This window comes from Oryzias latipes, chromosome 2 (genome assembly GCF_053564925.1).
Source record: "Oryzias latipes strain Hd-rR chromosome 2, Olatipes_Hd-rR_3.1".
In the NCBI taxonomy this organism is placed as follows: Eukaryota; Metazoa; Chordata; class Actinopteri; order Beloniformes; family Adrianichthyidae; genus Oryzias; species Oryzias latipes.
In genome coordinates this window covers 46,947,956-46,969,359 of record NC_136238.1, presented here as the reverse complement: position 1 = coordinate 46,969,359, position 21,404 = coordinate 46,947,956, and the positions used below count along the sequence as shown (strand labels likewise).

Genomic DNA, 21,404 nt, shown 5'->3' with positions numbered 1-21,404 from the left:
TAGGTACAGTATGTAAAGAATTATTCCTTTCTGTTGACCGCTGGCCAAGAACATTTGGACGAATGTATGGTCTCAAATTCCATTCATCAAGATTGCTGTTTTTCCCAAAATCTTCTTTTTCACAAAGGAGTCTCTTCCACTTCCTGTCCAAGTTTTTCTCTGTAATATCTGGTGCATTTTCTGGGATTAAACATCTCATCCACCTGAGGGCATCTTTGTTTGAAGATGTCAACCCTTTCTTTTTCAGTTGGCTTAGTTGACATATGTTCCTATTGAAGATCTGCCTTGGAGCTCTGACAGTTTGCTCTGACTTGAGTGCTGCTAAGATTCCCTCTGATAGATCTACATGCAGCCCTGATGAAGCCATCTGAAAAAAGACTAACATTCCTTCAAAAATGGCTCAAATCAAGAAAAAAAACTTTCAACAGTTTTCTTATATTTGCTATTTCTTCTTTAAATATTACCTTAAAATCTTTGAGAAGATGAAGCCACTACCACACCTGGCAGGGAGAAGTTGAAAGAGTCTTGTTGATTCTTGAGTCCAGACAAAACATGCCACTCACAGAAAAGTGTCACTAAGATTAAAAGTAATAAGTTAGATCTGAAGTAACTGGGAATAATGGCATTGTGTTGTTGCATAAATAATTACTTTGTGGGTGTATTTTTGCTTTGATACATAACTTTTTAAAAACCATGGTGGAATCAGAACATGGGATTTTATTAAAAAATGTCATCACATTCTGCCTGTACTTTCACACGGTTAAATTAAATAGCACAAAAATTGTAAATAGCAAACATTTTTACCTACATTAACAGGTAACCCTTAATAAAAAAAAAGTGTTTTTCTAGATATTTTCTGACAACTCTCTTAAATCAGTGATCAGTTTAACTTTGCTCTTGTAATACAGTTTTACTGTACAAGTGAGAAAAATAACAATGTGCCTCTTTTAGCAAATGATTGCTCATTGTCGATTATTAACATAATTCTTTTAGATGTTTCTATAGAGAATTGAGTCTGTAAAATCGAATTCTGGGGGTTTTCTCAATGTTTAGGGTGGGCTTTGGGAGATTTTAATCACCTTGTAAGTTTCATGACGCTGGGAGATCGACCCAAAATCAGAAAAAAAGCTGCGGTTGGATCACAAAAATGTCCAGTAAATACACTTTACTTTTCTGAATGAAAGCTTAAGTAGACGCTATTCCAAAATGCACCGCGATGCATATATTAACTACATAAACTTTTCAATGCGGAAACCAAGTTTTTCAATGGCAGACTGAACATGCGCGAACGGTATGCACAGTGACACGCTTTGCGGTCCCTACTGTTATTCTCTTTTATGGTAAAAACCACAAGAAACAATTTTGCACACAACCTATAGTTTGGCAGACATTGTGTGCCAAAATCTACGATTTAATAATTCACGGTTTTTAGGAAAATTAATTTTTCTAGACTGATTTCCATTAAATTTCACACACATTCCGCTAATTTCAGTCTTCAAACACCTCAGGAGTTTTGTCGAACTTTGACCTCAGGAAGAAGCCGCCATCTTTGATTTTTAAAAACAGCACCTTTAGTATCAGATACTTACAAGAACTTGTCGTTGGGATTTTTATTGATTGTCTCGTAACTTTTTTGGGCATCAATGGCAAGCTACTGTTGTAAACTACTAAGTTGTAGATTTTGAACGTGTAGTGAGCTCGCTAAAGGGGCACACTCATATTACTCCTTTATTTTTCAAAGAGTTTTTCTGAGTCAGTTTATGATGCTGATAGCTATGCTAGCACTTGTAGCCATGTTAGCATAACTAGCATAGTCAGCATAGTTAGTATCTTAATCAATGAGGGCTTCTGAGTTAGTTGAGAAGGAGGAGTTAAATGTGCGTAGTGGCTGCTCAGGAAGCGGGGTTTGGTCAAAGGTGGGTGCTAAGAGTGGCGGTGGTGCCTAGACTCAGGCGGCGAGGACGACAATTGGGCATAGATGCAGGTAGTGAGGGCTGGTGGAGCATAGAGGTGGGCGGTGAGGGCAGGTAGCGCGGGCAATACAACGCCACTCACAACTTTAATTTGCAATTTCATATTCTTAAAAGGATTAAGAAAATTGATTTATTTCCATTCAGCAGGTTATGGACTGACAGCTCTTCTCGTAGGGGGGAGGTAGTTGGGGCCTTTTGTAAAGCTGGGATACAGAAAGAACTTTTTATTTAAACCACTTCATGACACCCTTACAAGGAAGTTTACGTTACAAACAATGGTCCTTCAGGGGCTCCTCCTCCAAATATCCTGAAAGAGACTATTACATTTGTATTGGCGTTTTTACAATACATTCCTCAAAACATAAAAAAGGCGTCTTCTTTTGTTTTTGCAGGCCTCCCCCAGCATTGGCTGACTGAAGAGGTCAGTCTCTGCAACCCACAAAGGAACTTCAGATTGGAACCGGCGGAACCAGTTTTGAGGGTTCAGTTGGAGCTAAAGATGGGAGCAGGAACCGTGTCTTCCCTTCAGTCTCTGAGAGAGTTGATCAGCGAGCGACTAGCTGCAGCTGCTGAAGAAATCTGCAGACTCTGTGAAGGAACCATCGTCCAGTACGAGGAGGAGCTCTGTCGTCAGCGCAGACTGCTGGATGTCATCTGGAAACCACAGCTGCAGCTCCACCACATAGGTATGTCACCTTCATCACACAAACAGAGAAGACCTTTGAGCTTCATGCTTTTCTTTTTGGGGACCCGTCTGTCACTCAGTGGTGGTTCTACATTAACTTACTACCCGGGCGAGGAACCCCCTCTCTTCCCGCACATATAGAAATTTGATGACTTCCTTTTGTGTTTTTTTTATCTTTATTTTTCCATTTTACACAAAAAAAATCATAATTTTATAAACTACATGGGTGTCAAACTCCGTCACACAGGCGGCCTAAATCCAAAACACGCTTTGGGTTTTGGGCCGAACAAGAAACATTTACTGAAAACACTAAAACTAAACTTTTAAACTGAACTGAAAATGAATAAAAACAGAAAGGAATATCAATCCAGAAGAAATCAAGTTAAACCTTAAATAACATATAATATTTTGCTCTCCATAAAAATACATTGTCATAATTATACAAATATGAACATGCCGCATAACAAAGCCTGGAGATACAGGGGTTGACATAGCCCAGAAATTTGCACTGGCCCACAGGGCCAGTAGTTTTTGAAAAATAAAATCTTGAGGTCCGTACTGCTCGAAAAACAGGACCGGGCCAGCGGACAAACGGCTATGTCGAGCCCTGAGGTATGATCACCTTTAGCTCTTATAAAACATTAAAAACGTAACCATAGAACTCATCTCTGGGATTACTTCAAAAATATTTGGCATTTTCCTAATTTTGTGCAACACCAACAGTAAAAACTCAGCTCTTAGAGCTAATGGAAGAATTTCAAAGATTTCAGGTTAAAAACAAGCAAAGAGAAAACCGGGTCGACATTCTGGAGAAAAGACTGGATGATGTGGAACAACAAGTAAGGATGAATAATGTCATTCTCACTGGAGTACCCATCAAACCTGGAGCGAAGCTAAATGCAGCTGGAGCTAGCACTGCTAATGCTAATAGCGCTGACAGTCCCTCTTAAACTTAGAGCGGTGGAGAGACTCTGGAGCAGCAAATACATTCATTTCTCACATCTAAAGGGATTTCCCTGGATCTCAATACCATGGAGACCTGCCACCTGCTCCCCAGGAGAAAGGAGACGGATAAACCAGCGATCCTCATCAGGTTTGTGAATCAAAAACACAAGCTAGCTCTGATGAATCAACGTAAAAATCGGAAAGGATCAGCTGTTTATCTGAACGACCATCTGACCAGAAGGAATGCTGAAATCTCAAAACATGCACGGCTTCTCAGGAAGCAGAAGCAGATTGAGAACACTTGGGTTAAAGGCTGCAGGATTTACGTCAAACCACTCGGCCCACCTGACCGGTCCAAGGTTCTGGTTGTGAACACCATGAAGGACTTTGAGAAGTGTCTTATTTCGGTCGTCTGAAACAAAATGGAGTAATAAACCAAAGAGCCAAATAATTTCAAGAAATATGACGCCTGGATTCCTCATTTTCTCCAAAAATCTGAAGTGACCTGATTACTCAGCGGAGACTTCTGAACTGCAGACAAGTTGACCACAACTCGGCGCCGCTGATATCAGCTGAAGAAGGATATGGACCTGAATCTAATGTCTGCAGACATAACATGGAAGAGAACTAGAAACTCTGTTTAAACCCAGAAGAACAGCTGTTATTCAGCAGAAGAAGAAATGCCAACCTTGGACAATCGACAGATTATGGACCCTTTTATTTTACTTCACAGCATTACTTTATCATTAAAATATGTAAAAAAATAAATGAATAAATAAATAAATAAAAATACAAAAAATAATAAAAAAAATAATTAATCAATTAATGAAAATGGTTAAATTGATTGACTTTTATTGATATTACTTCATTTGATAATTTGATAAGTTGATTCATGATTTTTCCTAATGTAACATAATTTTGCACATATTTTTAACTTTTGATACTTGATGAAATTTTGCTATGAAAATTCCTGAAACAGTGTTATGTCTATTTTACTGATATAGTATTATTTTTTAATCAACGTTGTCAACATAACTCAATGGAAATCCAAAATACTTCCACAACAGCGACTTCCGTGAAAGACGAGGGGATTCGAGTTCTGTCGATGGGTCTCCATGCTATCTTTTGAGTGGCTGTTAAAGAAGGTTGACTTGCAGCACTTCTTTTTTTAAAAACTTTATTAACAATTAGACTCACAGCACTTCAACACATGTTTTTTTCCGCTTGGCAAGTAACCAGATGCAGCATGGGGGCGTGGCAGCATCGACAATTCCATTTTTTTATTCGAAGTTCGAGACTGTGACTTAATTTCGATCGATTTCGATTTAAAGTCGAAATCGTGACACCCCTAATACAGAATAATAGAAGAACTTTAAATGTGACCTGTGTAAATCATTTAACATTTAATTTAAATTAAATATTGACACTTTTAATGATATATTTGCTATTTATTTCAAATTTTAAAGAATTAATGTCACATTTATTTAATTATTTAATGGCGTCTATATGTATTATTTCAATGAGTCTCTTGTGGTCCTCCAGACTCCTTAGACATTTTCTCCAATGATCACAGAGTTTATTGATGTTTGATGAAACCCATAACTCTTGGAAACGTATAAAAGGCTCCTTGTTGTGTTTGTGTTCCTGCAGGCCTCCCCCAGCATTGGATGACTGAAGAGGAAGATCTCTGCAACCAGCAGAGGAACTTCAGGGTGGAACAGGAGGAACCAGAACCTCCACAGATTAAAGAGGAACTGGAGGAACCAGAGCCTCCACAGATTAAAGAGGAACCAGGGGAACTCTGCATCAATCAGGATGAAGATCAGCTTGATCTGAAGCAGGAGACTGATACCTTGATGGAGATTCCTACTTATGAGGAAGATGAGAAGAGTGAAGCAGATCTAAACAATCAGCAGAGCTTTAATGTAACTGATAGTCAGGATGAAGAAGGAAACCAACATGAAGAATCAACATCAACTACAGATGAAGAGACAGAATCAACATCAACTACAGATGAAGAGACAGACCCACAGAACAGAGATCAGAGGAAGAGGAGGGACAGAAGTCATGTCCAAAGTGTGGCCAGCTCTCACATGTCAGCAGGTCAGTGTGACTCTGATCTTCATCTCCACACTATCGGTATGTTCACTTCAACAACGGTTCTATCTTGAGCTTCAAGCTCTCCAAACATGCAGTTCATCAACAGCGTGTCCTGGAAGAGTCTCTTCTGTCCCTTCCAGTTGAAAAGACAGAAGACATTGTTGGTCAGTGCAGCCCACAACATTCTTCAAATCAGATGATCTTAGTTAGTCCCTCCAGCTAACGACAAACAGGAAACCTTAACAGATCAAAGAGAAAATTGTTAGCAGATAAAAAAGTCCAATCTGTTTTGTCGTCTGTGGTTCTAAGTTTGTAGTTCAGTTCTTTTCAGCAGATTTCTCTGTCAAACCCAAAATCCATCTAAACCTCTTTGATGTCTCCATGTCTCCAATTCCAGACATTCAGACAGATTCTATTTCCAAAACGACATTTCAAGCTAAAACCCAAAGACAGGGTCCTGCTCATTGATCTGCAGACAGAAAAGATTCAAATCCCTCCAAATCCCAAATGGTTGGTTTGTCAGCTACGCGCAAAACAAGGAAAACGTGTCATTCATACTAACTGGCAGAATGCAGTAACATTAAACTTTCATATTAAGGCGGGGGCCGCAAAATATCATCTTGGAGGTCGCAAATAGCCTGCGGGCCGCGAGTTTGAGACCCCTGCTGTACACTCTGGCCCTGGTACACCAGCCGCAGGTCGGAAGAACGAATCAATAGTTTGCTTGCTCAAAGCTCAGACGCACATATCAGGTTATGATGATATTTGTCTCCGTTTCCTTCCCACAGATGTTTACGCACGCTCGATTATCTCAAGGCCCCTTCATGCATTTTAGCCACCTACAGTGGCTTTCCCTATTCTTCTCACAAGGGCTGGGCGATATGGCCTAAAAATAAAATCTCAGATTTTATTTATTTTTTATTCGATTTCCGATGTCCCCCCCCCCCCCCCCTAATCAAATGCAAGACAAATGTAACCCCCATTTCTGGGATAAATAATAAATAAATAAACACACTCTTGGAATCAAAGTTAAGCATAAGATTTTTCTTCTTCTCACTCCCTTTTTGGACTTGTTTAAATAATTTTGTCTTGTTTTTGTCTAATTTTTTATTCTACACTTGTTTTCACTTGTCCACAATAAAAAGGTTACTTCCTTACTTGAGGTCCCAGCTGTGTTTTCAGTCCCACTTTGTAGTGTAGACTAAGAGGAGACAAACATTCACCTTGACAGTAGCACCATTTTAAGGATTAACAATACAGCTCATATCTGGGGTCTAAGGTTTTAATTAAATTAAGAAATCCCGTCTTCTGCACAGAGATGATCATGAAGCAGCAGGAGTCATGGTAAACATTAATTCATTTAATCGATTTATCGCCCAGGCCTACTTCTCACACGCATTGGCCGCCTCACAGACAGGCATCACTCAATGAGACGCCAGTGTGTGCTCGCGTCTCATGAGTGTGTGTTAGCGTGTGCGCTCGCATCTCATTGATTATTTCACTGATCATTGACCTGCCCCTTCCACGTTTAATGTTTGAAATATACGGAGGGTGGGGGAGGCAAATTTACTGGTAGCACACTGAATGTAAAATTTAGTCGCACACTCTCAAATTTTGGTTGCAAATGCAACCATTTTGTCGCAGTCTGGAGCCCTGAAAGACAAGAAGCAGACATCAAGTCTAGAGTCTCCTATTTAAAACATAAAATCAATAGGAACACTCTTTCCACGGCTAATGTTTTTAACACGTATTAGCCTAATGCTAACCCTTTTTTCAGGTCCTTGCAGCCAAGAAAAAAGCACTGGCCATACAGATTAAAAAAATCATGAGTGAGCAGGCCCTTAATAATAATCATAACAGTAATAAAAGCACATTTAGAAGATTGTCTCCTGCAGCTTCCCGTTGATTTTGCTGTTACAGGACAGCTACAGCCCCATGAACAATACTAACAGACATTAAGTGTTTTTTTACTTTATTTGTGAGTCATATGATGCAGTTACATTTTTAAAATGAAAAAAACATTTATGTTAATCCACTTTAATTGTCAAATTAGATAAATCTAACCGAAATTCGCTACACATTTACTAAACAATTTTTTGAAAATGAAATGTTGAATACTATTTTCTTTATCATTTTAATTAAGTGACAGAATAAGCAGTGTTGAAGAAGAAAATTAAAAAGCGGTTTGGTGGATTGCTTTTTCTTTTTAGTTTCGAGTAAACAAATGCAGATTCATTTTGAAAATGAAAAAGCATTTCTGGTTTTGTCTTTTATTTTTAATTATGCTACACAAAAGCTACCATAGATAATATTGTCCGAAACAGAATTCATCGTACTGCTTTTGTCAGGAGTCACATCATCAATAAATACAAGAGAACCAGGTCCAATAGCAGCCATACATGCCCAGACCATGACATTACCACCACCATGCTTCACTGATGACATGGGATCATGAGCAGTTCCTTTACTTCTTATACTCTTCTCTTTCCATGACTCTGGTATAGGGCTGTGACGATAACCGCATCACCGCACTTTTTTTTTTTTACATTTTCAGTATAGTGTGTGATTGGAACTATAATAAACACATTAAACACATTCATCTTTGCTGATAATTTACTTTTTCTGCTAGTCCTGTGTTCAGACTTTCCTTCTTTCTTCCAGACTGTCTTCTCCTCCTCTCCCACCGTGCCTGTCACTCTCTCTCGTCTGCGCGCGCTCTCACTGCCTCTGCTGCACGTGGCTCCCTTTACACACAGAGGCGCGCGCTTTCAGAAGCACACATCCTCATTCTAAAGGCCCATACACACCGGGACGGATATTCGCCAGCGTTTTTCGCCACGTCTTTTGTGTTCACACCCAGACGATTTTCGCTGACGAGCCGAGCCAACATGCCATTTCATTCCCTGACATTAGATGGCGCTTAATGTAAAACAGAAATACTCCTGTACACAAGGTGGTCGCCTTTCACTCAGGAGAAGAGAGCCAGTATTTACGCGCTTGTCAGAATCATCCAAAGAAAACATGAATATTTCTAGCACCAGTAGCTCCAGCTCCGGTTCCAATGATGAAGAAATTATTGTTCTGTTGAATGATGAAAGACGCCAGAAAAGATGCATATTTTGGGTACATCCCATAGTTACGAGAAGAGAAGAACATGGTGAGTTTTATCGACTGGTACAAGAGCTGAAAATGCATCATGAGCGTTTTCGAGGATATTTTAGAATGTCCGTCATTATTTCTTTGCGGCAGTGTAGCCGCTACTTGGCGTCTATCTTCTTTGCTGGTATGTGTTCTCAGAAAGGCAGTGTTGTGTTTGAGCGCCCCCAAGTTGTGTTTTACTGTAACTTCAGAAGCTCCAGACACGTGTGCAAAAGCGCCATTCTCATTGGTTGTATAGTTTTTGACGCAGCGCGTCAAACCAAAAAAACGAACCCGAGGCGTTTTTTTAAAAGTGACGCTTTGACGTGTGCCGTTTTTTCGCGTCGGTGTGCACACTCACATTGGTGCCCTTTGTTTAGTCAGGAGGCGTTAAACGTCTGCAACTATTATGTGCAGCGCAAAGTTAACATGTCTGTATAAACAAAGGCGGAGCCTCCTGCCCCGTGTTATTCATGGGTGTCAGGCTTCATGGCTACCGGAAAGGTGACAGTGTCTGCAGTCTGTTTATTACTGGGAAATATATAATATTCTGAGAAGATGTCTGTACCAAAGAGTACAGGTGACACTCGCGTGCAGCTACAGAGCAGAAGAATCAACACGCACCAATAACACACGTGTGCGCACCTTCCTACACAAGACGCTCTGTGCTCACACACAGTCAATCTACAACACCTATAGTTAGTAGTTAGTTCACAAGCTAGATGGGTTGTTGTTAGTTGTTACTGTTATTTGTTAATAAAGAATAATGCATTATAATTTTATTTATTTCCGATGCGGCCGCCGGGGGATTTGGTGTTTTTTTTATTTTATTTTTTATCTTGGTCTCATCTGTCCATAGGATGTTGTTTCAGAACTGTGAAGACTGTTTTAGATGTTGTTTGGCAAACTCTGGTCTGGCCTTCCTGTTTTTGAGGCTCACTAAGGTTTTACATCTTGTGGTAAACCCTCCATTTAGGGAGTTTTCTTCAACAGGGACAGAATTATTCCTTCATCCACCTCAGTTTTTTTCTGTAATCTCCCAGGTCGTTTGCCGTTGCTGAGCTCCCGGTGCATTTCTTCTTCTTAAGAATGTTGTAATTGTTATAAGGAGGGAATAACACACACCTGGCCATGGAACAGTTGAGACTTACTTGCATTACTTTTGGTTTCTTAACAAGTGGGAGGCACATATGCAAACTGTTGTAATTCACACACCGCTCACCTGATCTGGAAGTAAATACCCTCAAATTAAAGCGGTCTAATTCATTGTGGTGGTTTATAGAACCATAAATGTTGGAATTGCTACTGTCCCAATATTTACAGACCTGACTGTATATCAGATTATTATTTTTGTTGGAATTAATTAATTATTTAGTGGAAACGAAAACCTTTTTTTTACTTGTCCTGTCCAACAGCTGGGCAAACAGATGAGAGCTGAAGGCCTCTTGTGTTGGACATATTTTGCTTTAACAACAGGGGTTATTAATCTTCAGACAAACCAAAGGTATGTCTGAATAAACCCCTTTTGGAATTGAGGCCAAACTTTATTAATTTCAATCATGTTTGAAAATCTTTGGTGTTGAACCGGACGGAAAAGAAAAGAAGGGAAGAAAAAGGGAGGGATGTTAGAGAGGAGGGGGGATAGGAGGGTGATAATAGGAAGGGGGGGGTAGAACCATGAAGCAGCCTAAAGCAACAACTTTACTGGATGTTTATCATTACGGTAAGGCTCAAGTGTAAAACAAATCTCAAAGGGCGGGGCCTGTCCACACACACATTCAGATGTTATAAACACACCTGTTAACTGCAAAGATGTCCACATGTCAACATGTACACAAAACATGCACACAATACAGATATTATTCACACACGCATACTCATGCCTTTAAACCAACTAGTGTGAAATATTTCATTCATTCAATCATGCAAACTATTAGTGCAAAGGTGAGCTAACACCTGTGCTCAGGTGAGTCTTTATGTTCTTCTAAATGGATGATGGAATGTGAAAAGGAGGGAGAGTGCCCAGCCATCCCCACCCCAAGACCCCCACCGCAGCAGCAGCGGCAGCCGGAACCCCCTTTTTTTTAACCCATGGCAGATCACGGGCTCCGTAGTAATTCATTACGTTACTCCATTACTGACAAAAGTAACTAAATTAAAGTAACTTGTTACTATGTAATTCATTACCCCCAACACTGTTTATTGTTAGTAGTCAAACTACGAGGAGCTGTCCAAAAGTCTATGCTAAAAAGCATAGACTATATCATCACTGGACATTAGAGTCACCCCCCCCCCCCCACTTCCAAATAGGAAGTAGCTGCTGTCGCCAAACTCCAATAGACCTCTATAGATAAATAGGCAGCTGTTACTCAGTCATTTTAAATAGACAGAATTACCATTCTTGCTGTGAAATTCTTTTCTTAATATCTTGTGGGTAATCTTAGTTTTTTTCATAACATTTTTTCTTTAGTGCCAGTTATTCAAGCTATAAACTGACCAATCAGGTGCCTCAGTAAAAGGTGTGGTGCCCGCTGGCCCCACCTCGAACGTTTGATTGACAGCTTCTTCCGAGCAGCTTTCAGTGATGGTGCGTGGACTTTGATCTAGCTTATCATGATTGGCAACTGGTTCTTCTAAAAACGTGACTCAGACCACCTGACTAATCACTGTTGTCTGGCTCAAAATGGTGATTAGATTTGTTGTTGTTATTGACAAAAAAGATTATATCAGAACATTACATTGTTGGCTTCAGTATCTTTTAGAGCTATTAAGCATTTTGGAACAATCATGAACCATATTTACAAAAAGTAATTAATTGACATACAGTTATCTTTGTTGTAGTAGGACTACAGGGTCATGATTAGTCAGTACAGAAAGTTTGGTGACAATAGCTTCAGTATCTTCAGAGCTATTGAGCATCTTTATTATGAGTCTTTTCTCTATTAAAATGTGATAAAATATAATAAATATTGACTTTTTTCACAAAGTATTGATTGTATCATGAATATGCTGACGATTCTTCATTACCATATAACTGTAGAAGTTCATTTGTTTTAGAGAGATGATTGATTTTTACTGAATGGTCTTTCCTCGGATATTGCACTTTGTTGACAACAGTCTCTTGGCAGCCGTCTCCCTGCCATGTCTCCGTTTACACCTCAAAGAGATCACTTCTCATTAAAAGTCAGGAAAAAAATATATTTTTTTCTTTTGAAATGTATTTGTAGTTCACTCAGTTGTAGTGTGCTGTGATTCACAGCAGCAGATTCAAGCCGTTGAAATCACTGATTTGAGGTTGGAACTATAATGAACACAAAATGGTAATTTGTCAGTTGTGACTTTTATTTGCCAAACTTTACAGCAGAAGATTTTCACACACAGATGCAGACCTTTGGTTTGCCACATTCTATTTTACAAGTTCTCACATTAAATCTTTAAACTCGTCCATTTTGACACATTTTTACTGTCTGCGCTGCCAGCAGCACCTCCAGGCTAACACGCACACATAAACACACCCACCAACACCACCACAGACAAGTTTCTGACCCCGATTGATGGGGCCCCAGACATCGGTCCTGGAGATGATTTCTAAATAAAATAAATACAATAACAGACATGTGAATGTAACTTTATTAGCAGCATATTCCTAACATAACACAGCTGGTGTTGGGCTGAAATAAGCCTCAGAGACTGTGTCAAACATTTACTATAGATGCCTGCATCTTTACTGTCAATAATGGCAATAATCTAAAACATTCCAATTGTTTTCAGACTTTTTTCCTTTTTGTAATTTCATATAAAAATAATTGGAGACAGAATCAGGTTAAAAGTACAATTTCTGTCAATCCCTCTGTCCCCTTTCTAATAAATCTATTTATTTCAGCATGATTTAATTTGAGTATACAGTTAAATGACATTAAAGACCTGTTTGTACCATTTATGAATTATTTATCTGCAAATTAATTTCCCTAAAAAACAAATAAAATATTATTTTCTTTCTATAACTGGTTCAGACTACAAGTTATTGACTGTAAAAGCTCTCCTCATATGGGGGAGGTGTAGGGGGCCTTTTTCAGCACAGTTTGATACTGTTGTGCTAAAGAAAACAAAAAACTTTTTTTTGATCAAAAGTTTTTTAATGTGCATATACTGAATGATACTGCAATCATTTGTATTGATAATTAAGAATAAATAAAGTCACCATAGTATTTAAAAGGACCTGTTCTTGTGTTTCTGCAGCTCTCCCCCAGTGTTGGATGACTGAAGAGGAAAATCTCTGCATCCAGCAGAGGAACTTCAGAGTGGAACAGGAAGAACCAGAACCTCCACAGATTAAAGAGGAACAGGAGGAACCAGAACCTCCACAGATTCAAGAGGAACAGGAGGAACCAGAACCTCCACAGATTAAAGAGGAACAGGAGGAACCAGAACCTCCACAGATTAAAGAGGAACAGGAGGAACCAGAACCTCCACAGATTAAAGAGGAACCAGAACCTCCACAGATTAAAGAGGAACCAGAACCTCCACAGATTAAAGAGGAACAGGAGGAACCAGAACCTCCACAGATTAAAGAGGAACCAGGGGAACTCTGCATCAGTCAGGAGGAAGATCATCTCGATCTGAAGCAGGAGACTGATACCTTGATGGAGATTCCTACGTATGAGGAAGATGAGAACAGTGAAGCAGATCTAAACAATCAGCAGAGCTTTAATGTAACTGATAGTCAGGATGAAGAAGGAAACCAACATGAAGAATCAACATCAACTACAGATGAAGAGACAGAATCATCATCAACTACAGATGGAGAGACAGAATCAACATCAACTACAGATGAAGAGACAGACCAGAACAGAGATCAGAGGAAGAGGAGGGACAGAAGTCATGTCCAAAGTGTGGACAGCTCTCACATGTCAGCAGGTCAGTGTGACTCTGATGTTAGAAAAAATCCCAAGAAGACAAATCTGGGTAAGAAATACAAACAATCTCCAATCAGGTCTGGTAAAAACTCAAGAATAATTACTAACCCGTCTGACTACATGGAAACTGGGTCTGATGAAAGATGTTATATCTGTAAAGAATGTGGTAAAAGCTTTTGTAACATATCTCTGTTCAGAATTCACACAAGAATCCATGCAGAAGATAAGAGATTTTCTTGTAAGGAATGTGACAATAGTTTTAATTACATATCTCATCTCAAAGCACACATGAGAACTCACACAGGAGAAATGCCTTTTTCTTGTAAAGAATGTAAGAAAAGTTTTAGTCGTATATCTTTTCTCCAAACACACATGAGAACTCACACAGGAGAAAAACCTTTTTCTTGTAAAGAATGTAAGAAAAGTTTTAGTGATGTATGTAATCTCAAATCACACATGAGAACTCACACAGGAGAAAGGCCTTTTTCTTGTAAAGAATGTAAAAAAAGTTTCAGTCAAATATCTCATCTCCAAACACACATGAGTACTCACACAGGAGAAAAGCCTTTTTCGTGTAAAGAATGTAATAAAAGCTTTAGTCGCAGATCTAGTCTCAAAACACACATTAGAATTCATACAGGAGAAAAACCTTTTTCGTGTAAAGAATGTAAGAAAAGTTTTAGTCGTATATCTTTTCTCCAAACACACATGAGAACTCACACAGGAGAAAAACCTTTTTCTTGTAAAGAATGTAAAAAATGTTTTAGTCAAATATCTAATCTCCAAACACATATGAGAACTCACACAGGAGAAAAGCCTTTTTCTTGTAAAGAATGTAAAAAAAGTTTTAGTTGTTCATCTGCTCTAAAAAAACACATGAGAACATGTAAGACTTTTTCTTGACAATGTAAGGATTTAGTGTAAACTCTAAATTCTAAACTTTTCTGATAAGAGGTCGATCTCTCAACCTCTGTACCATAATCGGAATCAGCAGAATACTTTATTTTACAGGGGGAAAGTTCTGCATCTCAGAAAAATTAAATATTTAAAAATAAGTTTTTAATGCTTAAAACTTCTGGGGAGAAACCCCAATGTTCTAATGAACTCCATAGCAACCTGAGCTTTCATTTCATGTACACAGAGCCACAGGCTGATGGCCTCCATATCATATTGATGCAGTAACTTCATTAGAGGGAGGCACAAGTGAGAATTGATCTGTAGAAATGAAATTGTCTACATTTAAAAAAAAAAAACTTTGGTTGTTTTGATGTATGATTTGCTACAGGAGGTCCTTTGTCCCAAAAGCAGTTAGACTATAGAATGACACAGTTTAGGACTGCTGAAACTGCTGTTGTATTTACTTATTTAGTTATGACGTGTACTTTTACTTCCACTTTTTATTGCTGTTTTAATTTTTACTGACTATTTTTACTGACTATTTGGTTTTCTAACTGCTATATTTCTTGTCTTGTCTTATCCTGACTTTCTTGGACAGCTTTTTTAGGTTTTCATCTTCTCTAAGCCACAAATATCTACAGCAAAGAAATAAATGATCAATACATTTTAATCTATGTGCAATGATACGAGACAATGAGTTTCACTGCTGACAAAATGTGCAAAAATTGTTCACAAAATGAATTATTTTAGATAATAGGAATGAGTTGTTTTGAATCATTAGAGCTAACATCTAGTAGAGTTAACATTTATTGAAGATGGGTATTGTTAATATTTGATCTATTAACTCCTCTTAATCTGCTGCTTTTCACTCTGGTACCTTATTAGTATTCTTTTTTCTGGTGCAAGTTTACACTAAAATAAAATGATCAATAAATACTGTTAAGATTTTTCTATCCTGGCTTTTTGTCTTCTATTTTCTTTATTTTTGCCTCTGAACATTGATTTGGAGGATTGTTCCAGGTAGGATCAACTCCACAGCTGCAGGGGGCAGTATAAGGAAAATGTGAATCCTAATCTATCAGGTAGATAGATGGGAAGAGGTATTTAACTAGGTGACGGTGTGCAGGTGGGGGTTTTGTCTGGCAGTCATGGTGAGCTGAACAACAAACATTTCAATGCTTGGATGACTTCAGCGACCCCATTGGTATGTTTATTTCAATTTCATTTATATTCTGATATTTGTGGGAACAATTTTCAATAGGGATGGGAATAGAAGCCTCATAGGGGTTCATGTAATTTTGCCAGAAAAATGAACTACCCATTCAGGGCTTCGAAACCACACAGAACAGCGGCATCTGGTGGTGGACTAGATGTATATCGACATGTTTCAACAAAGCTCCTTGGAACACTTCAATGTGGAAATGATGATGAAAAAACGTAAAACAGAAAAATTTTGTTAATGATGACTGAAGAAAAAGATGTATGCATTCTGTTTCTAATCTTTTACTACATTTAACAAATTAATGTTTAATTATACATTCTGTTAGAATAAATGTATACATAAGTTATCCTATATTTACTCTGAACTTTTTTAACTGTAAAAAGTGTATACTTGTCTGCGAGAAACAGCCCTGAGAAAGCGGGAAGAATTTTTTCTCTGCATTGAACTAGGAATTCACCTTTGACCTTTTGATCCTTGCCCTGAAGCCACAGGAGCTGACTGATGACCCTTGATCTGCAAAAAAGACCCTAATCCCCTGGGGGGAGTAGCAATCTCCTGGGAACGGATGTCTCTCTGTTTTATGACCATTGGGGGTTGTGTGTGTGTGTATGTGTATGTGTGTATGTTTACAACCACCTCCTTGTATGCTGTATGTTAGGTAACGCCCTGATTTTAAATAAAAGTGAGGAGGCAGACTCTTGAAAACTCAGAGCACACGTGGAATGGCTTGAGTATGTTCCTGTCTGCTCTCCTCGAGAAAAGAGATAAGTGAGTATGTGTCCTTTCTTCAAGCTCAAAAATAGTTACTAAGTGTTGGCTTAGTTGTAGACCTAACACATTCTCATATTGCTATCTGGACTTTTCACCCCGCTAATACAGAAGTGTTAGAGCAGAAGGCATATATATGCAGGCTGTGCTGTGCAGAGAGACGGGAAGCCACAGCGCAGCATGTTCAGAACAGGAAGTAGGGCCCCTCGTCTGCAGACAGAACTCAGATGTACATCATGCAGGTGTGAGGACATTTCCAGAAGCAAGCAAGAGGCCACGGTGTCTGACACCCACACACTCAACAAGTGTGAAATGCTACAGACTCGAACTGGTTGGAACCAGCCGGAGGGAGTCACAAAAAGGTCACTGGGTCTTCTCTAAAAACAGGAAGCCCACTGTTGGAGGCATATGCGGGCGACGCAACAGTTTACCCTATAAGGAATTGGACAGCCACCAGCAAAGGGGTTACGTCTGCCCACAGGAGGAGGAACTCAGAGCCGCTATAAAGACTTCTCCGTAGGAAGTCCCCGGCGCTTTTTCTCTTCTCTGCGGGGGCCCTGTTCTCAGCTGTACTTCTGTGTTTTTCTCTTGCTACTGTCTTAGAACTATTGTATCAGGGAATAAACTTCTAATCTTTACCGGTTCGACTTATGGTCATTTTCTCCTCGACTACTTGAACACGCAAAGGAAAAAGCTGCAAAACGGAAAGATATTTTTCCATCATTATTTAAAAAAAAAATCAAAACAACACAACATGTGACGCTTTCTGTGAGAAGTGCTTGACACAGCAAAATACATATCACATGAAGAAAAAAATACACGCAAAAAGAACATGTATAGTGCCAGACTCCAACCTAGAACCTCTGGATGTATATGCCACTGACTATTCCACTGAGCTGTCTCCATTCACATAAAAACAGCTTGACATCAGAGATTCATTCCAGTGTTTTTTTTCTTTTTGATACACAACGTTCATGATGTGTTTTATTAGGAAAAACCGAGTTGAAATGATCCTGAGCCACAGAAAGTTTTTAATAGGAAACATGTTAAAGTGCAATGAACTGACGCTGATTCTAATACAAGCGAAACAGTAGAACTGGTCAGGAAACGCTCAGGATTCATTTCGCATTTCTATTGAATAGCACGCCCAACTGTTCAAACACAAGTGACATCTGAACCGTGGTTCGACCAAACGAAGCATTTGGCGCGTCATACATCATCAACCACGTGATCTGGGCTAGTTGACACACACCCCGAAACATTGTGCCGAAACACTCTGTTTCATGAAGGTGAAGCGCCGTGTCAAACGGGCCATCCCTAATTTTCAACAAGTGAAATAGTTAAACCACACAATATTTGCAAAAGTTTAAAGTAACAGTACCGGGGATCACATCACATCTGAGCCAGGGGGTGTCCGTGTCCCTGTGGTGTGGGTTCTGATCCTTGCCCCTGAGTGCCGGCCCTCGCCAAGTTTCCAACTGTGGGCGAGCCTGGTCGGACCATGTTTACAACACTTCCTGTGGACCCTCTCTTCTCCTGTGTGCCCTCCTCCTGGGTGGGGGCGGCTGGCCTCTGCCTCGCTCCTTCCTGGACCAACCGTGGGCCGGGTGGGTGGCTGCATGGAGCGCGGAGCGGGTCTCCCGTGGGGGGTTTTGGCTTATACCAGGGGTTGGGGCGGGGAAATGCCCAGAGCTCCTGGGTGGTGATGAGGTGCGCGTCTGGGGTTGTTGGCACTCTTCTGGGGCGGGGCCCTGCATTGGGCCCTCCCGGAACGGCGGGGGGCTGCTCTCTGTCCAGGGAGTCAGTGCAGCTGGATTAATAACGGAGTGACGTGTGAAAACTTAGATGATTTAGTTAAAAGCCTTGCAGCAGCGTTCTGGAAAACCTGGAGCCGTTCTAGTGATTTTTTTTCTTAAACATGTGAAGACGGAGTTGCAATAGTCAAGACGAAATGTAATAAAAAGGTGGATGAGCATCTCCAACTCGGAACGCAACACAATTGGACTCAGTTTTGTAATGTTTTTAAGATGAGAAAAAGAAGAACGTACAAGTGACCCGACAGGGGAGTCAAGGGATAAAACACACAAAAAACCTCCTGTGGTTTAAAAGTCTGTCCAGGAGGACATAACGGTCAACAGTGTCAAAGGCTGTGGTCAAGTCCAGTAGCAGTAGCACAGAGCATTTTCCTGCATCACTCTGCATCAGGATGTCATTAGAGACTCTGAGAAGGGCTGTTTCAGTGGAGAGAGCTCTAGAAACTGAAACTGCTCAAAAATGCCATGACTGTCCAGAGCAGTTGTCAGTTGGTAAACAACAATCTTTTCTGAAATTTTGGACATGAATGGGAGATTAGAAATAGGTCTGTAACTGCTCAAGAGGGAGGAGTCAAGTCTGGGCTTTTTAAGGAGAGAAAGGACGACAGCATTCTTAAAGTGCTCAGGGACTTGAACAGACAGCAAGGACGAGTTAATTATTGACGGGACACAGGGACCGATGGACTGGAAGACATCTTTGAGTAGAGATGTTGACAGCACATCGAGAGAGCAAGAGGATGACTTCATTGTACCAACTAATCTGACTAGCTCAGGGAGAGAAACAGTTGAGAATGTGTCTAAAATGACAGCCTGAGGTGGCCATCCTTGAAGAATTTCAAAATAAAAGACTTACAAACACCACAATCACTGCTGGATGAGAAATACATTTACTCTTTATTTTGAAGTGGTTCCTTGAGCCGTGAGTTTTGCCAGCAGCAGGAATCCCTGAGAGTTAGGAGACAGTTTGTGGAGAGAGTTTGTAGATTTAGGAGAAACCAACGTTTGAAATGAAACCAAAGTGTCCTAAAGCCAAATCACTGAGCACATCTCAATGTTCCACAAACAGTCATTTTCCACAGTGGACCGTCACCACACACTTTACAAGACAGTTTCTCACAACTTTATGACAACAAATCCTGAAATTGTTCCATTCAAGGAAACATTGACTAATATTTGGATTGATGCTGTTTTCCATCTGTGTTTTCAAACCTGCATCAAGAATTAGCTCATGTTTATTGAAGATGGTCAGGAGAACTTCTTTGAAGAGGAGGACTTCTCCAAACAACCACAACCTTAGAGGAAGTTTTCTGAGCATTCAGAGAATGCTTTTCCAATGACTCATCATTTTCCACCAGAAGCTAAGGAGTTTTTCCAAATGCATGCTGGGTATTCTTAGTTCTAGCTTGGAAAGCACTTTGTGGGATTTCCCTGGAAAACCTGCTTTATCAATCATTTTGGTCTCTTTTTCTTCTTCTAAGTTCCAGCTTGGTGAGTGTGCAGGTCGCCATGGCAACCAGTGTCCAGGTCAAAGGGAGGACCACGGCCATCCAGTCTCCAGGCTTTTGGATTGATTTGGATTTGAGAAACATTTGTTTCCCACATTTTAATAGTAGAATTCAACACGGGACATATAGTGGATTGTAAGAATAGGAACAAAAACAGCAACAACCAAATAATCCTCCTCCCCTTAAAACATGCATTTGACTCTGAACAAGTCTAAACCAAATCCAAGCAAAGACCAGCGCTGGGGCTCCTGCTAGTTTCTTTTAGAAGAGCCTGCCTCTTCCAAACATAGAATGTTCAACAACTAGAGCTAAAAATGTCTGTTGGTAGATTTCTGGATGTTGGCCGTATCCCAGCGAGCAAGGCCAAGTCAGCCCCAGATGGTTTCAAAGTGGACAGAAAAGGTTTTTAGGAGTTTCTAGAATGTTCAACAACTACAGCTAAATGAAACTAGTGCATGAAATGACAAAGAACTTCCTGTTTAAAGGAATCTCATGATGGCTTCCACCTGTCTCTTTGCTTTTCCTTTCTTTTTTGGGTTTCTCCTCTTTGGGAGGTTACACTTTTTGAGCTTTTCCAGTCTGGTTCTACTGGTTTTATTGGAGTTTCTACTGTTTTTATTGTTACTCCTCGTGACCCAAAGGTCTCTGCTCGTCCCTGCTGTGCAGCTCTGTTCTTCCCCTCTGTCATGTGTTCATCCGTCCACATGAGGGCGCCGTCTAGGTCAGTGGTCTCCAACCTTTTTGTCACCGCGGACCGGTACAACGCAAGGCACGTTTACCGCAGACCGGGGGTGGTATTTTCTCTTTAGTAATAACAATAATAATATATAATTCATTATAATAATAATGAATTGACAAAGCCTCTTGGATAAGAGGCGAAACGTCTTCTAACTTTAAAAACCAAGTCCAGATGACATCCCCTAAACCTACTACAATGGAACCAACCTGGATGAATGAGAGTCTTCATAGACAATAATAATGAATGTAAATCCACTGTGTAATCATGTGCAACTTTATTACTTTATCAGCGGTGTCCTCGTAACGTCACACCAACAACAGAACATCCCATGAGCAACATCGTTTCTACCATCACTGCATATTACGCACAGTGGGTTTGGTACGTGGGAATTGCCCGTGGCGATAAATCCATATTTTAAATAGGTTTCTTGATACTGCCTGTTAAAGGCAGATTCCCCTTTTTTAGCGGGTGCAGGTTCCTCTTCTGTCCTTTCATTGGACCTTTTCCTCTTGTCAAAGCAACTTTCTAAAGAAGTTTGTTTTTTGCTCATTTTGTTTGTTTGGGTTTAATTTTATCGAGGTGTATCATGTGATGTTTGGTGTAGCAACTTTGATGTGCGTTAAGTGTGACGGATACAACAGAGAGAATCCGGTCACTTTTCAAAATAAAACGTTTTTTTTCGAAAAAAAAACAATAAAATAG

The 21,404-nt window shown here is 39.9% G+C and overlaps 2 protein-coding genes across 4 annotated transcripts in view; one reads left to right on the top strand and one right to left on the bottom strand.

The window, feature by feature from the left end:
- LOC144989040 (NLR family CARD domain-containing protein 3-like) overlaps nt 1-21,404 on the bottom strand; it is a 228,514-nt gene that overhangs the window by 84,614 nt on the left and 122,496 nt on the right. The gene's annotated exons all lie outside the window — the stretch shown is intronic.
- The window catches only part of LOC144989115 (uncharacterized), a 79,330-nt gene that overhangs the window by 4,381 nt on the left and 53,545 nt on the right, over nt 1-21,404 (top strand). Inside the window, exons 2-3 of one of the 2 annotated variants that reach the window (XM_078941162.1) lie at nt 2,366-2,659; nt 5,254-5,706. In XM_078941162.1, the coding sequence (XP_078797288.1) occupies nt 2,366-2,659; nt 5,254-5,706 (747 nt within the window). Of the gene's footprint in view, nt 1-2,365; nt 2,660-5,253; nt 5,707-13,080; nt 16,645-21,404 lie in introns of those variants that run through there. The other variant, XR_013653273.1, reaches the window with a different exon arrangement.